The sequence below is a fragment of the Salvia hispanica genome, chromosome 3 (genome assembly GCF_029641045.1).
Source record: "Salvia hispanica isolate PSC_SH4W2 chromosome 3, Shi_PSC_v1, whole genome shotgun sequence".
NCBI classification, from domain to species: Eukaryota; Viridiplantae; Streptophyta; class Magnoliopsida; order Lamiales; family Lamiaceae; genus Salvia; species Salvia hispanica.
Window position 1 is genome coordinate 53,077,686 of NC_142694.1, and position 13,653 is coordinate 53,091,338.

The window sequence follows — 13,653 nt, forward strand, 5'->3', positions numbered from 1 at the left end:
CAGTAGGATATCTAACAACTTAGTAATAAAATAAAGCTACAAATTTTTTTTGGCCATTTAAACAAAATAAAGGGAAGCTTGTTCCTTCAACTTATATAAGTTTGGAAACAATTCAAATGGATGTCCTAAATTTAAGACAAGTGTTGGTAATTTAAAGTGTTGGGTTTAGGTGCACGATTGCTAAAATATTACTGTATACATCAACACACACCGTGAAAGATAATAACATTCCATTTCCCCTTAAAAAAATTGGAAAACATAAGGAAAAGAGAAGAAAGTTTAATGCATTCATCACTCACCATTCTTTATTCCACCCACACTTTCAGTTTTCACAAAGTAAAAAGGAGAATAAAATCTTCAAACATCTTCACTACAACATTTGGATATTCTTAAAGCTTGATGTTTCTTGACGAACTAACCCACTCCTTAACTAATTGTTGGATGAGATCTATGGATATTTAAAATTGGGAAAATATGTGAGCTATGTTGAGAATTGTGGACATTTCTTTTTAATTGCATGTTATGTATGTGTTATAAAAAAGGATATTGATCCTTAAAATTAAGAGTGAATTGCATAAAAGGGCCATAACTTTTAGGCTGTTGCATCGTTGATCCCTAACAAAAAAAATCCCATCATAGGTTTTCCGAATAGGAAAGGACGACGGAGGTGGAATTGGCGACTTGCTTCCTCGAGGAAGGGTGGAATAACGAGCGATCGAAATTGAATCGTCGGAGAAAAAGTCGTCGTCGTCGAGGGTTCCAACGCGGGAGAGGTGGAGGAAGGCACGGCGGCTGCAGAGCAGGGGTGGTGGCGGTGGTGGAGATGGGAGGAGGCGGAGAAATCGAGGCAGGAGAGGAGGGATTTCAAGGAGGGGTCGTTGTCGATGAGGGAGGAGAGGTAATAGGAGGCGCTCTGGACATTGGAGCGGAAGGTGAGGGGGAGAGAGGAGAGGAAGACGAAGGTGAGGATGTGGGAATAGAACAATGATGAGGTGTGGCGGAGGATTTGCGCGGTGGTGGTGTGGCGGAGGAGCGGCGGATCGCGGTGGCCGTCCATGGTGGAGGAGGGTTTATGGATTTGGGGACTTTGGGTTTGTGGAATTTTTCAATCTTCAATCTGGGGATTTTGAAATTAAAACAAAAACAAAGGAAAATAGGAAGCTCACTCTCTCTCTGCAAAAATCTTGATTTGCTTTAGTTGGAATTTTATACTAGTAAAATAAATGTTAATTTGTTTTTTTTTTTTTTCTGTTTTGAAATAATATATTTCTATTAATTGTGACAATAATAGTATTATGGTTGCTTATTTTAAATAATTTTAGCTGTTGGTAGTTAATGGATTAACATTTGAGAATGTTGGGGTCTAAGTTTAGCTAAAAATATTAAAATAAGAATATAAGTAGGTTTTTGACTGATAATTATTGTTGTACTATAAAATAATGAATCAATTTGTGAGAAGGCAAAGGCGTTGCTGTCAAATTTCGATACAGCAAAGACAACAAATTCAAATTCAAGTCACTATTAACACATAAATGAATGATTTTTATATTTCAATGGAAACAGGTAGGTGATTCGAATAACTTGTTTGATTTTTGACATCTCTTACACATCAGCTTGTAGTCAAAGTCTAGGTGTGCAGAATTCTGCATGTTTGAAGCATAACTAGACTAAATTGCCCTTCAAGCCATTTGGGCATTTTCGTCTGAAAAATGGCAAAATATGCAAGGTTTGTGATTTTATATTTTGTCAGACCCCTATTGTGGGATTATTTTTTGTTATGGGTCAACGGTGCAACAAGTCGAAAAGTTAGGGCCCTTTCATGCAATTCACTCTAAAATTAAAATCATTAACTTTAGCCAAAATTTGGTATTTTGCACGAACTTTAAAATTGGTATAAAATATCACAAAAATTTACATTTTGTTTGTTATTTCTCGTGGCAGGTCAATCGCCATATCAATTAACTTACGTGCATTTTTTTATCCTACTTGGCAGTTGGCACTATTATATCAATGTAGTTTTCTACTTGGCCTTTTTGATGTCGAACTTAAAAATTGCTCTAAAATATCATAAAAATTTTATGGTTGTCCACGTGGAGAAAAGAAGAGTGTGGATAAAGAAAAGGTTAGAACTCTTTCTGCCCTTAAAAGATCTTTCTATAGGAAGATGACACTAACACTTGAAGTTAGCAAAACCATACTTTGTACGTGGGTAAAGGTGAAGCAATTTAGACCCCGTACAAGTGCAGTTAAGCCACATCTAACTTACCTGTATAAATGGCACGATTGAGATGGTGCCTCAGTCAACTCCAACAACCATTTGTGAAGGTAAAATAGCACATAATGACATGCACAACATAGCTCATATAGATGAGAATTGGTTCTATATGACAAGGAGTGCAGAAATATACTACCTCTTGCATGATGACGAAGAACCATATAGAGCATGCAAGTCAAAGAGGAACATCATTCCACTTTAGCTGTGCGCTGTCTTACAAAAACATCTTAACAAATAAAATCCCTAATCCTCTAACTCTAGAATAATACTAGAAAAAATTTCTAGATAATTAATTATGACAATGTACTAGAAAAATATCTTTGAAAAATATAATAAGACTAGAATTTTAAAAACTGGAAAAAAATAATAGAAGATTTGGAAAAAAAATATTAGAAAATTTATAAACACTCTAAATATCGACATCTATATCTATATAATATATAAAAGGAGTGTTTTGGGAATATTCACCCATTATGAAATTTTTGTAATATTAATGAAAATAAAAATAAACGTGGAAAGTTTTAGGAATATTCACAAGATTGCCAGAAATTTTCTAATATTAATGAAAATAAAAATAAAAGTGGGAACGTTCATAGGTCATGGGGAGTGTTTGCCTCTTCACCTCTTTTGTAACTCCCATTCCATTAAGTGAGGGGGGATAAATTTGCGGCCTCGCTTGGCATTAAAGCAAACTCTGGCGGGGGACCCAGGCGACGAACAGTGCAGACCGTGGCGCAGAAAGATCTTATTTTTCTCGCCGCAATCGATAACTATGGCGTTCGAATTTAGTTGGGTTTCGCTTATGAAGGTTTCGCTATTTCTGCTGCTGATTGGGGCTATTTTAGTTGCTTGCTTCACCCTCCCTGTCGAGAAGGTTGGATTCTTCTTTTGTTTTTTCTATTTATCGCTAATGATTTGAGTATCTTTTAGTTCACTTGATTCTGCTTATTTAGGGGTATTTTTTAAACTTTTGTTTTGTATGTTGTGCAACGTAGTAAATCTTGGTTGCTTTTGCGCAGTTCATGTTGCTTAGTATTTGTCTTTGATTGATGCGGTTGTAGATGATGTGGTCTTGATTTTACAAGGGTCATTTAGCATATAAATATGTCATTTAAAGGCTTGAAATAGTTGCTTAATTGAGTTTATTATGAAGATATAAATAGTACTGAAGTGTTCAGAGCAGATACTCGTGAAATGAAGCTTAACCTGGGCGTTGGTGCCTATCGGACTGAAGATCTACAGCCGTATGTGCTCGATGTTGTGAAGAAAGTAAGTTGCTTCATCCTCTCTTGTATGTGTTTGTACAACAACTACTTTATTTCTGAGATACAATGATCGCCTAGCATATTTGATTTGTTGAGAAATTACACTAAATGTTATTTCTCATAAAAGAATTTGTAGGCAGAAAATCTTATTATGCAAAAGGGAGAGAACAAAGAGGTACATAATTTTTCACTCGACAAGTCTGTGATTCATCACTTATGTTTATAATATGCATCACAATGTGCAGTACTATCTGCCAATCGAAGGTTTGGCTGCATTCAACAAGACTACAGCTGAACTATTATTTGGAGCAGAAAGCTCTGTTCCTCAGCAACAAAAAGTAATGGATGAAGTCCTATTCTTGTGACTAAGAATTAAGAATCTCCAATTATCCAAGTTGAAGTAAATATAATCATATCAGAATTAGAATATTGTAATAATGCTATTTAAAAATTACATTTAATGTTACCGCTGTTATGTAATTTATCGTATTAAATAAATAATTAAATTAAATTATAATTTATATTTTCTCTATTTTATTAATTGACAATTATTATATTTATAAATTCACTTTTATATGTCTATGTAGATAGTGTTTTTTAATAAATCTAAAATTTTCAATAATTGATAATACATAGTACTTTTATTTAATTTTAGGAGTTTTATCAAATAATGGTAGTGAGTTGTATTATTTCTCAATTTAAACAATTTGTTACTGTATTATTTTGTACGAAGCTAAATTATTATATGGATGTTTTGGTGGTAATAATTTAATTATAAAAAGTTAAATGAATAGTACATAATTATCAATTTGATAATCTCGGTATAGTGTGTCATATTATTTGTGAATGTACTTATTTTTTCAACTACTTTGTATAAGGCTAAACTGCTGTTACACACATATTATTTATACTATTTTATGACATATATTACTTAATTTTAAAAATTTAAACTAATACCCTACAAAATAAATTAATTTCTGAGCATTGCATGGGTGTTTGCTCAATTTTATTAATGTTTTAGTCTTTACTTTCCTTTGAGAAGTCATCATATTTGGTGTTTAGATTATTTTTTCTTATTATTCGTTTCTGAAAAATATTTGGGTCGTGCATCGCACGTGGGTGGATACTAGTTGTATATAACATAATGTATTTGAACAAAAAAATACTGATAAAAAACAAAAAGTATACTCAACCTGTTACCTGCAGCACATTAAATTTTAATATCCAACCCACCTTGTTTCTCGTTGTTGTCGGGAAGCGGTACCTGATGGGTATCGAGTCGGGATAGGAATTACCTGTTACCCGCTACTCGTTTCAACACTGCTACTATCCGCCATTAAATGCAATTTTTTTTTCGGCCGCCATTATAAACATAAGAAAGAAACATGGGCTGGCGAACTGAATAAAAGAAAATTTGAACCGTTGAGCCACCAAAAAAATGCGTAATGAAATTGTTGAAAAATAGGAGAACCCTAATCAAAATGCGCAGAAAAAACACATTGTTGAGATCGTGGGACAGAACTGAGGTTATATGAGAAGATGGCAAACTTCCATGAATTTTTCGTGATGATATACAATCTGGTAGGGATAAAACAATGGTTTTGATTAAAAAAAGAGTAAAGTACTATTTTGGTCCTTTACATATGGCCGATTTATGATTTTGGTCCAGAACATTCACTTTTCAAAAAGTAAGTCCGAAACAAATGAAAAACGATATCGTTTGCGTCCTTTTTTGACGGCACCGTTAATTCTCGACGGTCAACCGTCAATTAGCGAAAATTTGACCGGATTAGACTTAATCTGAGATTATTAGTTGGTTAATTTTATGTTAATTATTTTCCTAATAATTCAATTTTTTAAATATTTTTGAATATGAATAATCAAACACATTTTTCACTAAGTACCCAAACTGGAATTCAAAACGACACTTTCTCTCTTTTCTTTCATCTCTCTCATCACTCTCTAAGAAGAACCCTAGTTCTTCATTCCGACCAAGAAGCCCGATTCCGACCAAAGCCACCTGACTTCGACCGATTTCGACCGATTATTGTTGGTTGCCATGAGTTGGAAGTCGCCGTACCCAAACCACCGTTACACCGAAGGTCTCGGCGACGTGAAAAAATCATATGCGAGGAAGAGGAAGAAGGCTGAAACGAGCGATTCTCGAAAATCTGACACCGAACAAGGACCGTCAGCTGCGTCGGGATTTGTGGTTCTAACCCTAGCTCCGACGCGGATGTCCATTCTTCTCCGAAAATGAACCCTACTTCTTCAGTCGGTGACCATCGAGCATCTCCAGAAAGCGACCCCGACTTTGAGAGGACGAAGAAGAAGGCTCGATATCCCCGTCATTTTCACCAGAAACCGCCGCTCCATCTACTTCGTCGTTCTGAACGGAGAAGACCTTCGCCTCAAATTCCAGAACCTCCTCGTTCGCCTCAAATTCCAGTTCCTCCTCCTCCGCCTGAAAATCCAGTTCCCGAATTTCATTCAGAAGGTAATGTTGTTTGAAATTTGTTTGAAAATCGTTTGATTGCATGTTTGCTTACTAGGGTTTGCATTTATTGGTTGTGGTGTATTTAATATGGTGTTGTCTTTATTAAGTGGTCTCATTGAGTATGATTTGAATATATGCCAATGATTTTGAGAATTTTTAGGGTTTGGTGTTATCTGGAAAGGGTTTATTTGTCTGCATATAATTTTGACTTGTGAAAGGGTGTTATGTGGACTGGGTGTTGGGGAACAAGACGACAGGGGACCATTTTTCTTGTCTGTAAATGTGTAGGACTAAGCTGATATGTAGAGCATAAATATGTGACCAATATGTTATCTTATATTGTTTAGTTATGATGACTGATGTCATCGTACATGCAGATGGGACCTTTGTTACAAGATTGCACTACAATGGTGTCCTTGAGGAAGGGTTTGGGAAGAACTATGTCAATGTTGAACTTCAATATGTCCACAACTGCGATCCAGACAAATGGTCGAAGCTCGAGGTTGATGATGTGTTGGAGAAGCTAGGGATGGATGTGACTGGGTTAGAGTACTTCTATCGGATTCCTGGGAAGAACTTTGAGGATGGAATGGTGCAGCTTTTTGACAACAAGCCTGCAATAGAAATGGCAGAGTTAGGGGTCAAGGCTGGGGTGATTGATGTATATGTCATTCACCCCGGGGGTGTTGGTGAGTTGTTAACGGGCTCACAGCCTGTTAGTCAATTAACGCAGGAGAAAATTAAAAGTCCAGTTAGAGTTACAGAGCGTATAGATGGTTTAACCGCAAGTGAAGACGATCAGAGCGAACAGGAAGGTAATGCTAAGGGGTATGGTAATGGTGATGATGGGGGGTCTGGTGATGGTGATGATGGGGGGTCGATGGTGATGATGAGGGACCTGAAGATGGTAAGGATGAGGGAGCTGGTGAGGGTGAGGGAGCTGGAGATGATTGGTTAGTACAAAGTTCAGCCAGTGATTTTGAAGTGGAAAGTGAGGAAGGATCTAAGGAAGAGAGTCTTGTGGCTGTGAAAGGCAAGGGGAATGGTTCGGGAAAGGGAAAACAAAATGCTGGAAAGAGGAAGGGAAAAGCTGAGGCTGTGAGAAAGAGAAAAGGGAAAGTTAAGGATGTTGTGAAGGGAAAAAGAAAGGGAAAGGGGACCTGCAATGAGAAAGGAAAGACAAAAGAGAATGCTGATTCTGATGACGACAACGCGGGGCAGCCTACATTTGTGGACAGCGACTATGATCTGAGTGATAAGGAAGAGGACAACATAATGACTTCTCAAGTTGAGGGATGGAAGAATGTTGTTAATTCTATGAGAGTCCTTGGTGATTTAGATGATGGTGGGGAAAGTGACACTCTTCGGAGTGATTCACCTAGCTCGGACACCGATGAGGCTGACTTAGCGGGTGAGGGTGACTGTGATGTCGTGCAAAATCTGAGCCGAAGATATAAGCCTACCAAGGACAGAAATGATCCAAGGCTGGAAGTGGGGTTGCGGTTCAATACCAAGGCCGATTTTACAGACCTTATACGTCATCAAGGTGTCCAGTTGGGTAAGAAGTTGAGACTCAAGAAGAACGACAATGTTCATTGTATTGCCTACTGCAAGGGGTTGCTGCGAAGTAAGAAGGTTAAAGCTGGTTGTCCTTGGACGGTTTCATTGTATTATAGGAGTGAACTTGGATGTTGGCAGATTGGAGCTCTGCGTGATATACACAAGTGTGGGGGTGCTTCTTACAACCACGGTTGTGCTAATGCCAAGTATTTGGCACGACTATTCAAGGAAGATATGAGGTTATTTCCTGGGATGACAGTGTCGCAATTTGTGGAGAAGGTGCATATGGAGTTGAAGGTAACAATTTCGGTGGGAAAGGCGAAGCGTGCAATGGCACGTGCGAGGAAACTGATCGAGGGCGATACAATCCAGCAGTACAAGAGGCTGCATGATTATAGGGCAGAGATCTTGAGGACAAATCCAGGGAGTACCGTTGTCCTAGCAACTAGGCGCCTATCGGATGGAACTGACAAGTTCAATGGAGTCTACATAGCTTATGAAGCTTGTAAGACTTCCTTCAAGCAGCATTGCAGGCGTATTATAGGATTGGATGGTTGCCATCTAAAAGGACAAGGGAAGGGCATACTCCTCACTGCCATTGGATTAGATCCGAATGATCAGATCTTTCCCGTCGCCTATGGTGTTGTAGCCATTGAGAATACGGATACTTGGAGCTGGTTTTTAAGTTTGTTGGTTAAGGATCTGGACATAAAGGATTCGAGCAAGTGGACATTCATCTCGGATAGACAGAAGGTACAAAATTACATTGTAAATTTGTGTGGTTTTTTAAGTTTGTTGGTTAACTATTAGCTAATCTTCTTTCTTCGTCATGGGCAGGGCCTTATCAATGCTGTCCGAAGCTGCTGCCATAATGCCGAACACCGCTTCTGTGTGTGGCATATGCACAACAACTTCAAGAAGGTGTTCCCATCTCCAACGCTAAAAGACAAGACTTGGGAAGCAGCTCGTTCAACAAATGCATACGCCTTCGAGAAGGTGATGGAAGAGGTGAAACAGCTGAACACTGTTGCACACACATGGCTTACTGTGCACACTGCCAAGGAGAGCTGGAGTCGTGCTTTCTTTGGTTTTGAGGCCCATTGTGACATTCTAGTCAACAACATTTCAGAATGTTATAACAAAGTCCTATTGTTTGCGCGGGACAAGCCCTTATGGCATGCTGGAATGCATCCGAATGTATTTGATGGACCGGTTCACCATCCGACGGAAGATGGCTGCAAAGTTGGAGGATTGTGTCGGACCCAAGATAAGGAAGAAGCTTGAGAAGCTAAAAGAAAAGGTTGGAGATTGTATGGTGAGAGAGGCTGGTGAATGGGTGTATCAGGTGAACACCAAATTCAATGAGCAGTTCGTGGTGGATATACGGGATCGGAGTTGCAGCTGTAGGCGTTGGATGTTGACCGGGTTACCGTGCCCACATGCGATTGCTGCTATTCAGATGACTGGGGAGGATGTTGACTCCTTTGTAGCTAAATGCTACTCAACGGAGTCGTTGCAATTGGTGTATGCGCCCATCATCTACCCGGTACATGGACCAGATATGTGGCCAAGGACTCCTCATCCCGATATCGTTCCACCTGACCTTACCCGATTGCCCGGGCGTCCGAAGGGAGCAAGGCAAAAGACGACTGAAGAGCTAGCTGCAAGAAGCAAGATCAAAGCAAAGGCAGCAAAGATAGCCCGCCAAGTTGTCACAGTTCGAGATGGAGAGGATGGAGGCCAGAAAATGTCGAGGAAGGGACTGATGCCAGAGTACAAGTGTCGGCTTTGTGGTGAAAAAGGACACAACAAAAGGAGATGTCCCCAAGGCATTCAATTGGGCAAATCGAAAGGTATAACTTTTTTTTTTTTTACCTATTTTCATTCAAATGTAAACCCTAACCAATGACACTTCTTTTCTAAACTATTTGTAGGGTCGACGGTTAGGAGGGAGCGTAATCGTGATCAGGAACAACAGACTTGTACATTGTGCAACCAACCCGGCCACAATAGGGCAAGTTGTTCAAGTGCCGTTGCGGATATGTTTGAAGAACCTGGCTCCTCAAATGCTGCTGCCTCTATTCCCGCGAAGAAGAAACCACCAAGCAAGGAGAAGGGTGTTTGATGTTGGCGTTTGACTTTAAAAATTGTGTTGTGTTGTGTAACAAATACAATGAATATTTGGTGTTGATTGTTTTGAGGATTTGATGGTTTTTGGGGGTTGATGGTGTTAAGTTTGATACATTGCCTTATGACAATATTTTTTTGTAGATGTAACAAGTAACTGCAGTTGTTTTTTAGCATGTATCAAGGTGTAAATGGCTTATGACATTACCTTATGACATTACCAGGTTTAAACAGCTTATTTTGTGATCTGTTGTTTGATGCGTATGAAACCAACATCACTCACAAATTTTGTACATGTAACTCTGAATTTGGTGTGCTTAAATGTTCAGGACCAAATGGAAGTAAAAAATTTATAAGAAGGACTACTTTGACTTATACTTTAGGATTCTCCAATTAGGGCTTTCTGGCGATTTAGAACATCACTATAGAATTCAAATACGAGCAACACAACAACAAATTCAAATCTACTTCAACATTCAAAGAGGATTCACAAATACTACATCACATTACTTGAATATACACATAAGTGTTGCAACAACAACAAAACAAAGAACAACAAAGCTCAAAACATTGATTAATTTCAGGATTTTTTTCATAATTTCGGTCAAATTCAAAGCCAGCTCGTCAAAAACGGCACCGCCGACCGAGGATGACGAAGAAGAGGCCGATTTGGTCCAATTTGGCTCGTAATTTCGACATCACGATTCGGCTCGCACCACTTGAAGAAACCGCATTCCTTCGTCTCACATGTGAAGTAAAGCTTCCCCCTCGATGGTTTGCCTTGTCCGATGACAATACGGAGTGCCGCCATCTTCTTACAATAACAGAAAACGTAGCTAAATCGGAAGTCTGCGAAGTCACGGACGCGGTCGACGGAGACGGAGTTCCGGCTACACGTTGAACGGGCCATGTTCGAAGGTGTTTGGTTGTTGCAGAGATGGAGAAAAAGAATTAGGGTTCTTGGGGAGGAAGAAGAAGAAGAAGAATGAGCGGGAGAAGGGGGGAGAAATTATAATGAAATGAGTTTTGGATTTTGTGTTTATTATTATGAAATGAGTTTTGGATTTTGTGTTTATTATTATAGTATTTTAATTTAGGGTTTAAAAATGTAAAAGCCGAAAATTAAAAAAATATATATATTAGCTACAGTAATTAAAATAAGCTAATCCGGTCAAATTTTCGCTAATTGACGGTTGACCGTCGAGAATTAACGGTGCCGTCAAAAAAGGACGCAAACGATATCGTTTTTCATTTGTTTCGGACTTACTTTATGAAAAGTGAATGTTCTTGACCAAAATCATAAATCGGTCATATATAAAGGACCAAAAGCGAATTATACTCTTAAAAAAATCAGACAAAGGATCAACTGGATCACTATTATAGAATGGTTAATTCACAATATATTAGTGGTGTGATATATACACAACATTGCAAAAGGATCCAATTTTCGGCATCATTGCACCAGTTGTATTTACTATAGAGTTCAGTTTGTCTCAAATAAGATGACACATTTCTATTTTTGGAAACTTTCTTTCCAATTAATATACTCAACCATTTTTTCTCTCCCTAATTAGATATTCAACTCCCTTTCTCTCTCCATTTAATAGTTACACCCACATTTTCTCTCTCCAATTAAACACATTAACCAACAACTCCTAAAATCACGTGTCGACTAAGAAATGTGTCATCTTAGCCGGAACGGAGGAGTAGTAAACAAGGAGGAATATGAGGATGTAAAGAAGAAAGCGACCATTCTAGTAAACAATGAGAATGCAGCTGGGTAAACAAGGAGGATGGGAAACAATGAGGAACGGAAGGAGATAGCAATTATGGCATAATCAAGGAAGAACCAAGGAAGAAAACAAGATTAAGATCATCCTGTTTTCAACATTTATGCTCTCTCCGTCCCAAGATAGGCTTAGTTATATTCCTTTTTGGATGTCCAATTATAAGTGGGTCTCCTTTTTTAGAAAAAAATCTTCTCTCTTACTTTATTCTCCACCTATTTTATTCTCAATTACCTCTCTACTTTTCTCTCTCTCATACTTTCTTCTCTCTACTTTAACTCTTTAAATATCAATTCCTTAAATCTTGTGCCCAAAAGAAATGTTTCGCTTATCTTAGGATGGAGGGAGTAATAAATAACGTTCATGGTACTCCCAAAATAATCAACATATACTTGGGCCATATATATGAATATTTGTGTTGGAATAATCCAACAGTCTGCATCAAAATTAATAAGAAAAATATAGACTCCATCTGTCTCATAAAAATATAAGTATTTAAACTGGCACGAAATTAATACAGAATTGGTAAAATAAGAGAAGAAGGAGAATGGTAGTTAAAGTTAGGGGTGTCGAAACGGATAGCGGGTATTTGGTACCTGCACACCCGACCTGATACCCGTCGGGTATTGGGTGCCCGCTACCCGACGGAAACGGGTAACGGGTAACGGGTCGGGATCGGGTAATCATATTTTCGGTTTCGCGGGTATCGGGCGGGATACCCGATAATCCCGAAAATTACCCGATTTTAGTTTAGTATTTTGTAATTTTTAATATTAATATAATTTTTAAATTATCCCGGTCACACTTAGATTTCAATATATAATATTTTTATCTATGTCTAATGATTTGTGGACTCTTTTATGTGTTTTTAGGATGCATCAAAATACTATATTAGTATGGAAGACGATCAACAAGTTGATGATAATGCAAATAATGAATAAAAAAGTTTTTTTCATAAAAAACGGGTTGGGTCGGGTACCCGTCATGTCGGGTGCGGGATACCCGACTCGTGTATCGGGGTAATACCCGACATAGTGCGGGGCGGGTATCAGGACAACAATTTTGGTCAAAATTGGGTGTGGGTACCCGCGGGTACCCATTTCGACACCCCTAGTTAAAGTAATATAAATGGATAATGAAACTCACATTATTATTACTGTTTAATAGGTAGAAGTAGTTGTAGTAGTGGGTCATATTGGTATAAGTTGTAAATAAATTGATGTATATAGGTAATGAGTTGAGAATAACTTTCCATAAATGGAAATGTTCGTATTCTTATGTGAAGGAAGAAAATAGAAAGTGCACATATATATATGGGACGAAGAGAGTATTATCTTTAAAAAACAAAAAAATTTATGTGAAATACTAGTTTGTGAACCTTGTCTCGACAATAAGACAGAGAGGTTGGAGTAGTGAATACTGAATAGGCTCCGAAAATCACATAACTCATAAAAATAACAGTTCTATTTTGAATTTCTATGATTTCTAGGACAACTTAAATTATATCCTTGGTCACAAAGCCCATCAAAGCATATTATGAATTTTTTTTATGCGGCTAGAGCTTTGCCTACATTTTAGCTGAGCAGAATAAGAGGAATCTACACTGAGAGCTCCGACGTGGCTACCCTACAAAAACATAAATAGGTGTATGAAAAAAATAAAGGAATTAAGATCATCATGTTTTCAACATTTAGGACCTGTTTGATAAGTTGGTAATGTACTTGTATGACTATTTTCAAGTGTTTGGTGTCATAGTTAACATATCATGTAAGCTTGTGTTATCCTATATGGCTCAACCAAGCCTGCAGTTTTTCCTCAAAATACCAGGTTATGTATCTCACAAATTTGGTCATATAGCATTTTCGCCTCATTTCTTGTCTACTAAACAACAAAAAAAAAAAAACTCTAATCTGAGCTTATCTTGACACAAAGTTTGCATTTTTTTATCTTACTTTGCATATATTCTCATATCTCATCTTTCTTATCAAACGGACACTTAATATGTTAATGAAAGATACAGACACATAGTGAGACTACTGACAACAAATTTTTTTCAATAACAGTAATAAAATAGTACTTTCACCTCAACATCTGTAAGCTCAAATTCAAATATCTAACAATCATTTGCTATATAAGGACCGT

The 13,653-nt window shown here is 37.8% G+C and overlaps 3 protein-coding genes across 9 annotated transcripts; all 3 read left to right on the forward strand.

Annotated features, from left to right (window-relative positions):
• Positions 1-2,882: 2,882 nt before the first annotated feature.
• On the forward strand, positions 2,883-4,006 carry LOC125211958 (aspartate aminotransferase, chloroplastic-like). Of its 7 annotated transcripts, none has more exons than XR_016137302.1 (4): positions 2,883-3,149; positions 3,447-3,544; positions 3,668-3,715; positions 3,786-4,006. XR_016137302.1 is itself a non-coding variant. In XM_048111934.2 (4 exons), the coding sequence occupies exons 2-4, from the start codon at positions 3,470-3,472 to the stop codon at positions 3,903-3,905; spliced, it is 234 nt and encodes a 77-aa protein (XP_047967891.1). In that variant the 5' UTR covers positions 2,883-3,149; positions 3,447-3,469; the 3' UTR covers positions 3,906-4,006. The 7 variants fall into 7 exon arrangements, 4 of the variants coding, with proteins under 4 accessions (XP_047967891.1, XP_047967890.1, XP_047967889.1 ...); XR_007174585.2 differs by having other exon boundaries at positions 3,454-3,544; XR_007174584.2 differs by having other exon boundaries at positions 3,459-3,544.
• A 178-nt stretch (positions 4,007-4,184) lies between these two features.
• LOC125210365 (uncharacterized) lies at positions 4,185-7,001 on the forward strand. The gene is made up of 2 exons (XM_048109922.2): positions 4,185-6,037; positions 6,415-7,001. The coding sequence occupies exons 1-2, from the start codon at positions 5,797-5,799 to the stop codon at positions 6,993-6,995; spliced, it is 822 nt and encodes a 273-aa protein (XP_047965879.2). The 5' UTR covers positions 4,185-5,796; the 3' UTR covers positions 6,996-7,001.
• On the forward strand, positions 7,001-9,914 carry LOC125210914 (uncharacterized). Its single transcript, XM_048110548.2, has 3 exons — positions 7,001-8,350; positions 8,435-9,450; positions 9,532-9,914. The coding sequence occupies exons 1-2, from the start codon at positions 7,313-7,315 to the stop codon at positions 8,879-8,881; spliced, it is 1,485 nt and encodes a 494-aa protein (XP_047966505.2). The 5' UTR covers positions 7,001-7,312; the 3' UTR covers positions 8,882-9,450; positions 9,532-9,914.
• Positions 9,915-13,653: the final 3,739 nt, after the last annotated feature.